The 16,959-nt window shown below is 40.2% G+C and overlaps 2 protein-coding genes and 1 pseudogene across 3 annotated transcripts in view; 2 read left to right on the top strand and 1 right to left on the bottom strand.

The window, feature by feature from the left end:
- The window catches only part of hmcn1 (hemicentin 1), an 86,586-nt gene extending 82,987 nt beyond the window's left edge, over positions 1-3,599 (top strand). Inside the window, exons 104-107 of one of the 2 annotated variants that reach the window (XM_042416598.1) lie at positions 1,156-1,521; positions 1,733-1,852; positions 1,992-2,118; positions 2,422-3,599. In XM_042416598.1, the coding sequence (XP_042272532.1) occupies positions 1,156-1,521; positions 1,733-1,852; positions 1,992-2,118; positions 2,422-2,788 (980 nt within the window). In that variant the 3' untranslated portion in view covers positions 2,789-3,599. The remainder of the gene's footprint in view (positions 1-1,155; positions 1,522-1,732; positions 1,853-1,991; positions 2,119-2,421) is intronic. The other variant, XM_042416599.1, reaches the window with a different exon arrangement.
- A 113-nt stretch (positions 3,600-3,712) lies between these two features.
- arpc5b (actin related protein 2/3 complex, subunit 5B) lies at positions 3,713-10,041 on the bottom strand. The gene is made up of 4 exons (XM_042416639.1): positions 9,743-10,041; positions 7,316-7,388; positions 6,715-6,891; positions 3,713-5,923 (listed from the first exon to the last, which is right to left on the bottom strand). The coding sequence occupies exons 1-4, from the start codon at positions 9,880-9,882 to the stop codon at positions 5,861-5,863; spliced, it is 453 nt and encodes a 150-aa protein (XP_042272573.1). The 5' UTR covers positions 9,883-10,041; the 3' UTR covers positions 3,713-5,860.
- Positions 10,042-13,056: 3,015 nt separating this feature from the next.
- LOC121900564 lies at positions 13,057-15,660 on the top strand (annotated as a pseudogene).
- Positions 15,661-16,959: the final 1,299 nt, after the last annotated feature.

Here is a 16,959-nt window from a genome sequence, read left to right as displayed (position 1 = left end):
GCACATTATGACATTCAAAGGGCTTTAATTGCAGTGATCAAGCAGGTGATACTTTCTGCTACTTTCTTGTGTGCAATTCTGTTCAGGATATTTGTCTAAGCATACAGTATGTTAAGTAATTCAAATATTTGACAGCTTTTTGGCCTGTTCTGTGCTTACACTTCCCTTCAGCTTTCTTGCTTTTGCCAGCATACCTCTATCTTTGTGTCAGTGACTTACTCCTGTAAAAACTCAAATAATCATCTGCAGTATAGTTCAGACATCATATTCTGCCTCTGCTTGCTTTCGTTACTAAAATGCCGCAATAGAAACTGCTGACTAACTTATAATATTTAAATGCAAAGACCTTCTTCTTTTTGCAGAGATGCACTGCATGGTATCAGGTTCTTTTAACGTCTCTTTGTCTACACTGTAAGAGAAAGGGTAAGAAAGGACTACAGAGAAAGGGAAACTGAAAATAAATGGTTCCTCTTTTGACACACCAACTATAAAAAGACCAGCACCATCACCTCACATCCATCATTCTCTGTTTCATTTCACTTCATTCCACTTCTGACTTTTTTAAAATGTTACCTTACATGTTTGGATCTGGCTTTGTAATGGCATACATTCACGGTCGGTTCTGCCTGTGACTTCATTAACATTGGACGCTGATCTCTGTCTTTTTATGAAATCTACACAGTGTTCGAATCTGTCATGAATTGGGTTTTGTACCTGATATCAAATATGAATTGTATTTGATATCATTATGTGAACTAGATTCTGATTTTAATATATATCAGTAATCAGTATAGTCATTATCTTCAAACTGGCATTTTTATTTGATATGAGAAGAAATAATCTCATTCAAAATAGACAAATGTGTGTATAGTCCCAATACATTTCTGTCTTAGGGACATGAAAATGTATTGTTGTACAGTGGGGTAATTGACATATCCCCTTTTTCCCCCTCATCCTCATCTCCCTCCTCTATTTTCATGGCCTGCACCTCCTCATTTCTTTCATTCATATATCTCTCCTTATTTCATCCATTCAAATATCACCTATTTTCTTTACTGTATTATTTTTGCACCTTTCTTTCCTTCCATCCTCCTTTTCTATCACTCTGTCGCTCTGTCTTTTCCTGGTGCTGGTCTTTCTTTATGCTGAGGGCAGATATAAATGAGTGTGAGCGGCTTCCTCAGCCCTGTGCCCACCAGTGCGTCAACACTCCTGGCAGCTTCAAGTGCACCTGCCCGCCGGGGCACCACCTGCTCGGGGATGGCAAATCCTGTGCTGGGCTCGAGCGGTTGCCCACCTATGAGAGTTACTCATACGGCTACCGAACATCACAGTCCTCTCCTGAGCGCAACCAACAGCGCCTCTACCACAACTTGGCCTCTCAGAGCTACCACTCCTACACCGCCACTTCATGGGGGCGCAACAGGGGCCCTAGGCGCAGAGAGGCCCGCTTACTTTCTTCACAGCGGGGCTTCCCCACTTGTCAGGAGGGGTTTGTGTCCAGGGGTGGCCTCTGCTTAGGTAACTATGGCGGACAGGCAGGGTTGAGTGAGGGAGAGGATGAAAGCTGCTAGCTGAGAAACTATCTCTCCTGAACACAGTATATCACTGCTGCTTGAATATGGACTGTGAAACCCACTAATAATTGGTAACTTAAGGATGCATTGTTTATGTTCTCTTATTGTCTGTCATTCTGTGGCTGTTTATGCATTTGTGTGTGTGACATCAACAGATATCAATGAGTGTGAGGTGAGGGATGCCTGTCAACATGAGTGTATGAACACACCAGGGAGCCACAGGTGTCTCTGTCCTGCTGGTTACCGCCTCATGACCAACGGCAAGACCTGTCAAGGTGAGAACCTCTGAGCTGGATCCTGCATCTATCCATTGATCATCATTTCTTCTGCTGACTTAAATGATTTTACAACATGAACTACTCCTGATGTCTCCCACATCAGAGTAATGTGATAAACTGTTTGCTGTATCCACAGACATAGACGAGTGTCTGGAACAGAACATCCAGTGTGGAGCCAACCAGATGTGCTTCAACATGAGAGGAAGTTACCAGTGCATTGACACACCTTGTCCACCAAACTACCAGAGAGACCCAGCCACAGGGTAAATGTTAGCTGATTGGCAGCAGCTCCCTCCAACCATATCAAACCTCCTCTTTATTTGATAAGCTTTTGGCATTGTTGATTTAACTAAGATTTATTGTGTTTATTAAGGCGTTAATTCAACCAAGCAGCTTTTTCTTTGCTCTCATATTACTATTTTAAAAATGTAAGTTCACCCAACCTAAAAAACATTTTAACATTTACCCCTAGTTGTATTGATTGTAAACAGTTTATTTGCCAAGGTTTACTGTATTACCTACAGTATTTCTCAGCTTTTTCCTCTAAAATCTGCTGTCTGTTGCAGGTTCTGCCTAAAAAACTGCCCACCAAATGACCTGGAGTGTGCACTGAGCCCTTACGCCTTGGAGTACAAGCTGCTGTCTCTTCCCTTCGGCATCGCAGCCAACCAGGACCTCATCAGGCTGGTGGCCTACACACAGGACGGAGTGATGCACCCTAGAACCACTTTCCTAGTGGTGGACGAGGATGTCACGTTACCTTTTGCCCTGCGAGATGAGAACCTAAAGGGAGTGCTGTTCACAACACAGGCGCTACGAGAGCCCCGCACATACCGCATGAAGGTCCGAGCCCTCTCCTACAGTGAAGACGGAGGCATCGAGTACCAGACTACCTTCATCGTCTATATCGCCGTCTCTGCCTACCCCTACTGAGAGCACTTTAAATGACGTGAAACAAAAGGTGCAGGGATAAGTTGTGTCCTCCGCATGTGGCACCACTGAGATATGTGAGCAAGTGGGTGTGGTTTGGAAAAGCAGCCACATCAGTAAATAGACTGAAAAAAAAAGACTTGTTCAGAGTGTGTGAGAGAGGCCAGTGAGTGCTTACAGCACTACAGACAGAAGTAAGTAGATTTAAAGTGGATGCAGCACAGGCCACTGGTAAACTTGACAGAAAAACTGGCTATTTATTGGCTCTAATTCCTGGAATCCTCACTTCAGTTTGTCAGGACTCTGTTATTCAAATGCTTGATCATCGTTTTCCCCGTTCTTTCAGATTTATTTATACATCAGCAAGATTTGACTCCTCAAGCCCAAACGTCCACCACTGGCTCAGAAAATAGGCTTCAACCCTACTCATATCAACACTAAAACAAATCTTAGCTAGCCGTTTATTTACATCTACCTATTATTAACTTATTGGGAAGTGCTTGAACGTGGAAAACGGGCAGTTCCCACCTTTTGTTTAGCCCTCGTGTAAATCAGTCACCAAAGTGGAGTTGTGACTGTGCAAGGTATGGTGCTCATTTTGGCGATAAAAAAAAACTTGACTGTCACATGTACATCCTCAGGTAGTGGCCCATCATACCCACACATGTATCAGATAGAAACCCTGGATGTTGTTACACTGATTACATCATCAATGTGCCATAATGCTCCATCCAATAGTTGATACCAAGATGTATTTTATTTTTATGACTTGTACATAAGTGTTGTTTTTCTCATAATGTATTGCTATACTGTACTTATTCTATCCTTTTTGTAATAAAAATGTAATAACATATACAATGAAAATAAGCTTAATGTCGATATGTGTCGCTCGATCAAGAAAAGAAAAAAATCATGACAAAGTTATGATCAGCATTTATACCATTTATTTATTTATTTTTTTGTCAAAAAAGCACAAACATAAAAAAGGAATATTTGAGTAAGGCAGTTTTGTACATCAGTTTGGTACGTTCCCTCGTCTTCCCGCCCATCGGCTAGAAGAGCATCTCTTGACTAGAAATACATGCAACAGGAGAAGAAATCAGACCGCTCTCCTTTTTTGTTCTCATGTAAAACTAGCTGTTACTGCATTAGAAAAGGTATCTAATGTCTGGATGCATCATCACTGATGACAATATTTAAACATGACAAACCCATGTCTAAATATAAACCGGTGGAAACTGTGATGATGCTTTTGTGTTTTTTCGTAATAAGCAACATCCCTTTAAGAAACTCCACCTTCACTCAGGTGCTTGATTGGAAATTAGCAGGAACAAAACATTATGCTGGAACTGAATTCCTCTTATCGCTATTGATACATAAGAAGCAAAGCATAAGGTTGCTTATTTTCAAAAGAGCAACTTTTTGAACTGGAACACTTTGCTTTTATGCTCATTCATACTGTATATTGTTAAAACTCCACAACTTTGTCTTTAAAAGTCATCTCTAATACACAAGGGCAACTAAATAATCACCTACATTAGTCCCATGAAAGCAAAATAAATCATTTGGCAACAGACATAATCTACCTCATAAGGCAGACAAAATTTGTAACATTTCCATTTTTATTCCCCATTCTATAAAATGTATGGGAATTATAAATGTATGTAGTAGTAACTGCATGTCTTTCTACTATAAGACAGTACAGTGTGTGGAGGATTTGTTTCAATGCATGTGCATAAATTTAACCCCAGATTTAATACAAAAACCACTGATTTTTTTCCAGAAGAGACACCAAACATGTACAAAAGACAGGTATGAAATGCTTGAGAGAATACTCAAAATCTCAAAAGGTGGGATCATGCAAACTATATGTTTTATAATCCACTGATTCTCTCTCCATTTACAAATAGACCAAATATTTATTATCTAATCTTGGTCTCTTCTGCAAAGCAAGCATGCTTATTTTTGTCAAACCTCTCGGCCGTGGCAAAAAAAAAATCATGATTACTATAAAACTATAACGAAACAAAGAGGAAAATAGATAATCCTAGATTATTTTTCTGTTAAATAGCAAAATAAGAAAAACAACAATCTGAGAAAAGTACTCTCAGGGTGTCATTTTGTTGAGAGTACTGAGAAGAAATGCAGCTCCTATAAACAGTACCAGCAGAGCCACGTAATGCCCTGTGCAGCAGAGGAGGGTGCATGAGAAAGTCCAAGACAGACAGACATAAACAGGATGTGAGGAATAGCAAAGTGGGATTAATATGAGTGGTAGTGGAGCTGCATCGTGGGTAATAATCCCTAACTGGGGCAGCAGGCAGCATGAAAGGATGGATGGATGGATAAAAGACACCACCACCCCTCCTCCTCCTCTTCCACCTCCCGCCCCCTCCAGGGTGAATAGCGACCCCCCCCACCCCCCACCCTGCGTGTGCAAATCCACCACCCTCCAATCTGTGACTGTGCTTTTCAGGAGACTCCCACTGTTAAAGTGTTATCGGCAGAGGCGACGACAGGATTTACTGAGAGAGAATCAGACTTTATTCTATCAGGAAGCCTCTACTCAGCACATCAGCGGAGGAAACACGAGAGAAGGGTGGAAAACAAATACTGAAAGAGTTTTCCTGAGAGAAACAAAGCTGAAATCCGTGTTACAGTGAATTCTAAACGTCACGCCCGTGAATCAACACAACTAAGTGTGAAACAGTTGTTCGTATGAGCTGTAGGTACTGTGTATAGCATGAGCACATACTGTATGGGAAAGACATGGATCAGGGAAGCAGCACAGACGCATGTGTTGTTAAGTTATCTGTAGCACCCTGTGAGGAATACAATTTAGTAGACTGAGATCACGCATGGGAAGAAATAAGAAACTCATTTTTTTAACCTAATGTGACCCAGATTAGATTTTTTTTTTTTTTAAGTCAAGCCTTGAAGGCAACAGGATCTCCTTGGGTTAAAAATCTATTTTTCATTTTCTTCCCTCTGCCATCTGTTAGATTACATGTACAGTGCAGTGCACCCCCTGTATCTGTCAGCGACGTAGAGTGAACCGCTCCTCCGCTCTTCTTTTTAGACCGTCTTCCTCGCTGTAAGTACCCTGACGATGCTGCCCACTCCTCCGGCTGCGAGTGCCTGAGAACACAGGAGAGAAATAACGTCAGGCTATTTTTTTTTTTTTTTTTAGGACTGAAAATGAGTCTCAGTGAAGCTCTAGTTGCTCGTTCTGGCACCTGTTATGGCTCTGACAACTGAGGCCACATCCTTTTAAGACCGATCATATTATTTTTGTTGCCATTAAAAAAAAAAACAACTTGCTTTTCTTTGGAGAATTAGAGTGAAGATGAATCTAAGAGAAACATCTCAGACATAATAAGTTTGAACCAGTTTGTGTTTCCAACATCTTTAAAGAACTGTATAACTAACAGGCAGCAAGTTCTAAGAGCATAAAGCTAGACCATCCTAGAAGAGCCGCAACGATTAATCGACTGACAGAAAATTGATGAGCAATTATTTTGATAATCCATAAATTGTTTCAGACAGTATTTCAAGCAAAAATTCCAGACATTTGATATTTCCAGCTTCTTAAATGTGAGTCTTTCCTTGTCATATATGACAGTACACTGAATATCTTAACATTTTAAGTCCTTACTCAGACAAAACAAGCAAACTGACAACATCATTGTGGCTTCTGGGAAATTGCGGATGCCATTTTCACCATTTTTTAACATTTCATAGACTATATGAAAGACTATATGATTAATTAAGAAAATAAACAGCAGATTAATCAATAATGAAGAATAGTCGTTAGTTGCAGCTCCACATCCTAGAGTCAATTTATATGGTTTGAATCCTGCTCCATAATTCTCAAAGGTAATCTCATCCATCTATCTACTGTCACACTACTAGTATATCTTCATATCTACCTTTTCATGCCACTGCAGCAGGACGGCGCTGCTGTTTTCTGACGGCCGCTCGAAGCCTTTGTAGATGTATTTCATCAGCAGGTCTACGCCGTTCTTGTCGAGGGACTGCACCCCTTTCTCGATGTCACTGCTCTTAAAGGCGCTGAGCACCTTCAGCACCAGACCCTCCGCACGGTCCTGGTAAGACACAGGAAGACAGAAAACCTCTGAATCTCTGCCCACATCTCAGATTTGTCAGCAATTCAAATAATAAACACATTAACAAAACTGTGGTTTAGTCTGATTATCAAGCTGGCTAATAACCAAATTTATTCTTGACCTGAACTGCCTTAAAACTTAAGCTGCACATCAAAACGATGCGTTTGCTTTAGTATATATCATTATGTATAAAATGACCAAGATTTACTACAATAAGTGAATGAGCACAGACAGCCAATAGCTCGACTGCATATATGCAGAGAACCTCTTTTCATTTGACAGAAGTTGGTAAAGTATGTTAGAAAATTCATTATTCAAAAACCCAAACGCCTACAAAGTGATGTATCAGTAAAACAAGAATCTGGTGAATCTTCGAAGTGTCGACAGAGAAAACCAGACCCACCTTGACGTTCTGGTTCTTTGTGTTGATTGGTGGGTTCTTCAGAACTGCTTGTAAAGCCTCCATGAGATTTCCTGTGCAGGGAAGGTTAAGGATGCAACACAGCAAAGCCCATGATCACAATCTTTTGAAAACACTGAAGATTGACTACAACACCAAATATGATTGGTGTCAAGCCATTAATGCTGCGTATTAATTAATATAAACTTATGACACAATCCAGTCAGACCTCATCACGTCATCAGGTGATGGTTTTCTAAATGTGCCAAGAATAAGATCCAGATCTAGTTCCTTTTTTTATTTTGGTCCTGTCATATATAACATGCTATTTAAATCAAATGACTTTGCCTTTATATGAGCATCCAAATGACTGCCTTAAAGGATAGTTTGTTTTTACAAGTCTGTCTTAAAACAATAATCTAGTGGATCATTGTTTTCTTAGGTGTTTTTCAGTGTCCCACCTGTTTATGTTTTATCAACCAGTCTTATATTTCCAAAAAACCCACATGTCCACATGAATTGCCTCAACAGCTATAACCATATCTCTATAATCTCCTGTCCAAACTGATTGCGAAGAGATCTGTTCTTGGCGCAGTTTGAATGTACGAGTTGGGGGACAAAATCCACAGTTTTTCCTCTGTGAAAAAAACAGATTCAGCAAATTCTGCAAATATAATATGAGGCGTCAACAGTCTGAGTTAGACAAACAAAGTGGGTCTCTCCCAGAGTTTTTAGCACAAAAACAAGTCCCTCTTTGTGTTTCCCCAGACACTGTTTCCTTGCTGAGCTACAGTGGTGGGTAACTGGCACAAAGACTGAATTAATTTTGTACTAAAAAGACTGTAACTTTGGAAGATACCAATTTGATGTAGCTAAACGCATTTTTGCACAGAACAAGTGGATTTTGCCTCCATCTTTTACATTAGAGACATTACAGTATGGACAGAGGAATAATTACACCAACCGATACCTCGTTTGAAAGTACATATGTACATGTGAGCATTGTTTTAAGACAGACCTGAAAAACTGTGAACCAATCCCCAGTGGTGGAAGAAGTATTCAGATCCTTTACTTAAGTAAAAGTACCAACGCAGCAATGTAAAAGTACTCCATTACACGTAAAAGACCTGCATGAAGTATTAGCAGCAAAACGTACTTAAAGTATTGCAGTAAAAGTACTTGTTTCGTCCCTCTGACTGATATATTATAACATATGACATCATTAGATTATTAATACTGAAGCATCAGTGTGTAAGCAGCATGTTACTGTTGTAGCTGCTGGAGGTGGAGCTAGTTTCAACTACTTTATATACAGTTAGCTAGTTTAGTCCAGTGGTTCCCAACCTAGGGGTCGGGCCCCTCCAAAGGGTCACTAGATAAATCTGAGGGGTCGTGAGATGATTAATGGGAGAGAAAAAAAGAAAAAACAAATATCTGATACACAAATCTGTTTTCAGTTTTTGGACTTTTTCTCTAATCTTTGATTTTTGGTGAAATATTCAATCATTTATTGAAATTAAACCATATGAGAAGTTTAGAGGGAAAAATCACTGTTTGGTGGAGCTGTTAACAACTCATATACATCTGAAATGTGACCCCGACTACACACTGCTTTTTGTAAGACATCAAAAGCCAAAAAGGTTGTAAACTACTGGTTTCATCTTTAACAAGGTGTTGTATTTTAAAAGCTTGTTATATTATCCATTGTGACAAATCTTCATCTGAAAAGTAACTAAAGCTGTCAGATGAATGTAGTGAAGTAGAAGTATAAAGTAGCATCAAATGGAAACACTCAAGTAAAGTGCATCAAAATTGCACTTGAGTAAATGTACTTAGTTACTTCCCACCACCGCCAATAGCTCACTTCTGCAATGTAACATGAGGTGGGAGGTCACTGCTTCATTCAATGAGGAAGTGCTGCACTTTCATGCCTTATAAGGCCTATAAGACTAAAACTACATGCTCGGCTGGCTGCTGACTTAACAGCAACACTTGTAACAACACAGTAAAAGCAACCGTGCAGACAATTACAACACAAATCAAATTTCTGCATTACAGAGAGATCAGAAACTCTGGAGCACTCATCTCACAAGACACAATAACTTGCACGACTGATTAAAGCCATTTCATTCAATTCCTCAAGTCATTGTGAGATAACTTGTAGTTATATAAATGTAAAGCAGCTTGCAGTGAATACAGATAAGACAGCCTGCTGTGTCTTGGGGCAGAAATCCCTGGAATGTGACTGTCAGGCAAGTCTGGACAGTGACTGGCCTACTTGCAAAACGCCCATTCATACAATTTACAGCAGCAAACACATACGAAAGGCGTCTTTTTTTTAGATTAAAGTAGCATTAAAAACACACAACTCTGCCATCTGTGTCTGTTTTCTTCAGCAAATCCTGGCTAGCTGATCATGTAAAAGGATATTGTCTGATGAGGGAGTCCACCTCTGCCTCGTCAGGACCCAGCTGGTTTTCTCCTCCGTCCTCCTCGTCCACAAATTTGTTCTCGTCGTACTCGTCTACGTCCACTCGCCTGAAGCGGGCGGACACGGTGTTCTTCGACATTTCGTTCTTATTTTGACCGAAAACGATAAGAGTTACAAGCTAAAGCCAGGCCTGTTTTTTTTTTTCTCTTTACGGCAGCGTTTTTTCTTTGATACGGCGGCTGTCTGTCTGTCAGCAGGCTGGCAGCTTCCTGGCTTCCTCCTTTTTCCTCTGTGTGGTTTTTGTTTCCGTGTGCGCGCTACCGCCGCCTGGTGGCTAAAATGTGCAGCGCCTGTAATTCTCATCTGAGCCACTAGAGGGCGATCACACCTAAGAAATATCACCACTGACAGCAAAAGCACTCCACTGACATCTAACAGTTCTTATTCCGCAATAGAAAAAATAGAAAAAGTCACATTCTCACATTTTATTCATTCATTTAACTGATCAGTCATACTTTCTGTAAATTTCACTCCCTTGTGGTCTAAATATTGTTTCAGAGCCTTTAAAAAAGTGTCTTTCATACTAGCAAACTGTTTAATTTCTAATATGTATTATTATTATTATTATTATTATTATTATTATTATTATTATTATTATCTTTTAATACTGTTGGATATTTTATTCAGTTTTTCCATTTTGTATTTATTTTAATTCTCTGATTTTATTTGCCTCATTGCTGTCCTGGAATATTTTTTTAATCCTGGTTCAACCGTGTAAATTGAAATGACCGTTTTATTTCAATCTATCTTTTTTGGCTTAAAAACTGTCTGATTTTAATAATTTTAGTCTAAAAGTATTAGGAATTGGCCTTTAAAGACTGTTTCATATGTTTGTAATTGTAGAATGTACACTCAGTGCTAGCTACAGCTTTAATTTTATTGTCTTTATTTTTCATTATTTATTTAATTTAATCTGCAATTACTGAATTTTTATTTTTGTTTGTCATTGTTTTCTATGTTTTTTTGGTTTTGGTTTTATTTATGTTTTCAATCAATAATATATAATATACTTTAGTTTTGTACTTTCAACGATTTCAATAAATACTATGTCAAAAAGACACCACGTCCGTAACTGTTTAGGATGGTTTGATAAATGAAGTGTTTGCACAATTGTGGCTGCTGATATTCTGACTGTAGGCTACAACATCATTGTTTGTGATAGTCAAATTATTCCAAGCTGTACATTAAAACTATTTTGTACCTTAAGAACAAAGAAATAAAATAAAAACTTCAAATATGAATCAGAACGTTTGTCATGAGAAACAGTTAACTAGTTAATTTAAAAATAGTACATTTTTCTCTCGTAAACATAAATAATTCTTTCATGTTTCAAAACAGTCCTCAGCAGTGATTTTGACCAGCTGTGAATCGATGGAGTAACACTATCTCTCCTCTGCCAAATCATAACATTTTTGACAGTAAAGACTACATCCAGCCACTGATTATACTGTTGAATGGAGAGTCAAGAAATAGCCCGTAATCCTTTATTTCAACAGTTCTCTTTGTCTCTTTGAGTTCACAATCGCTTTTTCAAGACAGACCTGACAAGAGGAAACATACGAAATATAAAAGCAGCAGCAAACACTGAATTTACATACACAATAGTCAAAATAGTTCCACATTGAAGAAACAAATCACAAGAGGGATTCAGAACAGCTGAGTTTTTAAGTTTTCAGATTGGATAAGAGATTATGATAGAGAAATGCAGGATGGGCATATACAGGTTTATGTCACAGACTAAACAATAAGTGTTTTGCACCCTTAATCCAGTTTGCATGAACATTTATTATGATTGAACCAGGACCCAGATGCAGCTGCACCAGCAGCAGTAATGAAATGTGGGCTTTATCTGCTGGAATCTAAATAGATGTTCTACAAAATCTGAATGTGTGTGTGTGTGTGTGTGTGTGTGTGTGTGTGTGTGTGTGTGTGTGTGTGTGTGTGTGAGTGTGGGTGCTGAATCACTGTGTCTACCCATTTCTTTGGAGTGGTGGAAGTATTTATTTTACTGGGTCTGTAATGGGTGGTCTGTGGTCTTTCCAGAGACCGCCACGTCAGTTCTATGATGTCAAGGTTTCCCTGCGTCACATGGTAGTGCATTTTTCTCTTTGAAGGACGCAAGAGAGACTTTCCATTTTGCAAATACTCACAATGGGATTCATATGAATCAGAAAGACTATCTGGCATAAACACAAAGATACTCATCTGCTTATCAAACTACAAGCAAAGTTGACACAAGTTTTAGGACCTTGCAAACTTTTCTCCTCAGACTCTCAAGAGCTCATATTAAAATTTTGGCTGGGACTCCTGTGATGTTGCTGTGGGCAACAAACATACAAGTCAATGGTGTTGTTTTGACCAATTGAAACTCAAGAGCCAGCCAATAAGTTCACAACACAGGCCTTTTCTGGGAAGTCGAGAAAGTGCGACACACCTATATTTCATTGATGCCTTTTGTTTGTTAGAAGTGTAATTTTTAATGTCCTTATCTGCCCTGTCTGGCCCTTTCCCCTGGAGGAGAAAGACTGGCTAATCTATTTCCCATCTCGGACCTCCCGTTCCTCCTGACACACACACACACACACACACACAAACACATACATCATATATGACATATCAGACACAGGAAAGCAGCTGGTCTGTTTCAGAAGTGTGATAAAAAAAAATTTGCTCACTACACAATGTCTACATAAGTGAGTGAGATGCTGAATAACAAACCAGAATAGCAGGACTTTTCCCACCACCCCACCCCCACATAGACCTGCTCTCTTGCATTAAAACATGCATTTCCTTTCCTTCTCCTTTCCTCCTCCACTCCCTCTCATTCACACACACAAACACATACACACACACACACACATAGTGTTGCGTGCATTGGTCATATCCTCATTGCGGGCTTTGTGGATCGCCCCAACCCGTCTGTGCTATGTGAATGACTCAGCTCATCAAAAGGTGAGAATGCAGGCACATACATGATCTTCACGTGAATGTACAAATTAACAAGCCCTGGAGAATTTCAATATGCAGGCCATTTCCCCTCCTGTAGAGTACACGCCGAGATAGACAGACTCTGAGAAGGAGGTGAAAAATGAAAAAGCTCCCAAAAGCTGTCTACTGTGTCTGCAAGGCAGTACAGCTCTACATCGTTCAATGTCAGAGCAAATCTGCAGGGCATTGGGCCAAGTGCTTCCGTGCCAGAGAAAAGGACTAACACCAAAGCAAAGTGTCCTAAGCACATAATTATTACTCGCACATGATGAGAATATTGCTCTTGGATGATGCTTTAATTGGGGAATGTAATGATTTAGTGGGTGCTGCGTTGGAGCAGGTCTTCAAGCTGGGAGAGACTGTGGGTGGTTTCCTCCTTTCTGGCGGTAAAAGTGGTTGTGGTGTGATGTTTTGTAACTGTTACAGCTTCAAGTTAGCCAGATGTTGAGATTTTTATAACAGCAATGCGCATGTTTTTGGCTTTGAGATTTATTGAATAACATATCAGTCATCACAAGATGTTTTATGAGGTAAGCTTGGAATTATTTTTAGTACAACACTAACAATAAAGGGTAGAAAGTAATATTCAGAATGCATAAAATGTATCATATAATGTTCATTTAAAGGGTAAATTCACCAAAATTACAAAATACAGTGGTGGTAGTGGTATCTAGCTGTGCAGATAGTTTTGGTTTTGTTTGTCCAAGTTTTGAGATATTTGTTTCACAGAAGCCATCCCATGCATGTATGGGCTCCCCAAGATTCACAAAGAAGGAGCCCCCCTCAGGCCCATTATCAGCAGCATCAACCCAGTTACTAATAACATTGCCAAACATATTCAATTCAATTCAGTTTTATTTATATAGCGCCAAATCACAACCAACGTTATCTCAGGGCACTTTTCACATAGAGTAGGTCTAGACCATACTCTTTAATTTACAGAGACCCGACATTCCCCCATGAGCAAGCACTTGGCGACAGCGGCAAGGAAAGACTCCCCTTTAACAGGAAGAAACCTCAAGCAGAACCGAGCTCTAGGTGGGCAGCCATCTGTGTTGAATTGAATTGCATTGAAGATCTCATATATCTGCCATCCTAGTCCCCTTGGTTGGTAACAATCCTCACCATATTCAAAACTCCATGGACTTTGTGAACAAGGTTCGAGGATTGAAACTAGATCCAGATGAAACCATCCTATGTCCTATGTTGTGACCTCATTGTTTACATGCATCACAACTATGGAGGCAGTGGAAATGGTATGGAAACGACTGCTACATGACAACACCCTTAACAACAGAACCAACCTCAGCCAAGACCAGATTTGCTGCCGGACCTCTGTCTGAACACCTTGTATTTCCAGTAAAACAGTGGGATTTACAGACAAAAGCATGGCAGTGCCATGGGGCTCACCAGTATCTTCCATTGTGGCCAACCTCTACATGGAAGAAGTAGAAAGCAGAGCCCTGAATTCCTTCAGAGGAACAGGATTGAGCCGCTGGTTTAGACATGTAAACGACACATGGGTCACAATTAAAACCCAGGAGAGAGAGTGCTCACAGAACACAGTCAACAATAACATCAAGATCACACGAGAGGATGTCAAGAACAACAGCTCGGCCTTGGACTGTGCCGTTAACATTGAAGAGGGCAGGGACCTCCACACTGAAGTATGCAGGAAACCAAGCGGGGTCAGGGCTAAAAACCAAATGCTCGGCCAGTTACTTTCCTCTGGCATCGGGACTGCAGGAAACCCTGCACAAACTGCAGGTCAAAAAGTGACCGATACTCACTTTTTGACACTCACCACCTACTGGAGCATAATCTATTATTAGTTATCAGAACCCTGCACCACTGAGCTGATAATGTACCAACAAGTCTCCAGGCCCAACAGAGGGAGCACAAATACCTGAAGGATGTACTTAAAGCTTGTGGGTACTAGGGGTGTGCCTGAGTCCAAATACGTTATTCAGCAAAGCACAAATAGTGTTTTTTTTTACAGTCATTTATTTCGTACAAATATTTTAAAAATTATTTGTTTTTGGGAAGGAAAAGAAACCCCATGTCAAATACTAGTGTGCAGGTCAGTTACATCGCTCAGTCTCTCTCCTCTGCTCCGCTGTTACGTCTATCAGCAGGTCTCAATGAAGGCAGTCACATCCACCTGCTGCATGACACACATTTCCTACCTGCTCACAAGGGACTTTGCACATTTTGCACATCCCTGGTGGGTACCCCAACTGGACTTTTGTGAAAACAGCTACAAGATCCAGGAAGAACTCCAACACTGCGAGCGGTGAAGAAAAAAACAGAAAAGAAGAAGAAACGCAACGACATCGTTATTCCATATGTGTCTGAAGTATTTGAGAAACTAAGGAGGATTTTTAACAAACGCTGCATACCTGTGTTTTTCAAACCCAGCAACACACTGAGACAGAAACTGGTCCACCCAGAAGACCGCACACCCAAATACAAGGAAAGCAGTCTAGTGTATGCAGTTCAATGCAGTGAGGAATGCACAGACTTGTATATCGAGGAAACTAAACAACCATTAAACAAACGCATGGCTCAACACAGGAGGGCCAACTCCTCAGGTCAAGACTCAACAGTTTACCAACACCTGAAAGATAAGGGACACTCTTTCGAGGATAATGTACATATTTTGGATAGGGAGGACAGATGGTTTGAAAGAAGAGTGAAGGAGGCTATCTACGTCAAAGTGGAGCCACCATCCCTCAGCAGAGGAGGAGGTTTATGACACCACTTATCCCCCACCTGCAATGCTGTCCTGAGACTTAACAGCCATTTACCTTCCGCCTCATGTGACAACTCCAACGACTGTCGTTACACTTGGCCTCAGGTGAGTCCATGACCTTGATGACTGAGAATCTTCACAGACATCAGATTTCTGCTTCCACTCCAATGCTAACTTTTAATAATCTGAGAGCACCCCAACACTTGAGTCCCTTTGACTTTTTAGTACTTAGTTTATTGTTGCACTACTTTCTTGTTGTTTATGGTATTTATGGTATTTATTATGCACTTGCAGCTAGGCAGCTGTAGCTCGAGGTAGAGTGAGTCCACTAATCAGAAGGTTGGTGGTTCAGAATGCTCGGCTCCTCCAGTCCGCATGTTGAAGTGTCCTTGGGCAAGATACTGAACCCCAAATTGCTTCTGATGGTTGCAGGGTGTGAGCATGTGTGTATGAATGGGTGAGCATAGAAATATTGTGGGGCGCTTTGGATAGCAAGCGCTGTATCATAGCTGATGAGCAGGTTGGCCTTTTGCATGGCAGCCTCTGCTGTCAGTGAATGAATGTGTGTGTGTGTGTGTGTGTGAATGGGTGAATGTAGGCATGTAGCGCTTTGAGTAGTCGATAAGACTAAAAAGGCACTATATAAGTGCAGTCCATTTGCTTGTCTACTTCCAGTTGTTTCTTACTTTAATCTAAAGATATACCTATATATACCTATTGTACCTAGTCAGCTACTTTAACCATGGCTTGATCATGTTGCCTCACTTTGGATAAAAGCAAGTGCAAGTATTTGGTCATGAGTATTGGACAAATTTAAACAGCTGTCAACATATTTCAGTAGAAACAAAAATGGTGGTACTAGGAGGAAAGTCAGGGGGATCACAAAAGTCAGTGGGTTTCAACCTCTAGGGATTATGACTGTCTGTACAAAATTTCAAGGCAAGCCATTCAACATTCTATTATAATATTAGTCTGGACCAAAATGGTGGACAGATGATTGACTGACAGACAGATAGACGGACCGAAATCGTCCCACCTTAGAGCCATGCCACTGGTGTAGCTGATTACATTTACATAAAAACTTTCAAACCTGATTGTCTTACAACTTGAGTGATTGGCGTGGCTAAATACAACTAAAGGTATGTGAGAAAATGTGAGTTTTTTTTTTGTAATTTCAACATTTTGGGTGGGGGCTCTAGGGCTCTGGAATTTCACACCTCTCCTTTTGATCCTGGTACAGTTCAACACACTAAAAAGCATACGCCTACTTTATATCACCACATTTTTAAAACAGTTAATCTACAACAAAAGGAAACAGAACATGCTGGAGCTGCAACCTTTCACTTTTTCTCCAGCTGATGTGTTATTTCAGGAAGGGTCTCTTTGATACAGAAAAGGGTGTCAAATATTTTAACA

Source organism: Thunnus maccoyii, chromosome 7 (genome assembly GCF_910596095.1).
Source record: "Thunnus maccoyii chromosome 7, fThuMac1.1, whole genome shotgun sequence".
Lineage (NCBI taxonomy): Eukaryota > Metazoa > Chordata > Actinopteri > Scombriformes > Scombridae > Thunnus > Thunnus maccoyii.
Note: the sequence above shows the minus strand (reverse complement) of the source record. Positions and strands in the feature narration are given on the sequence as shown.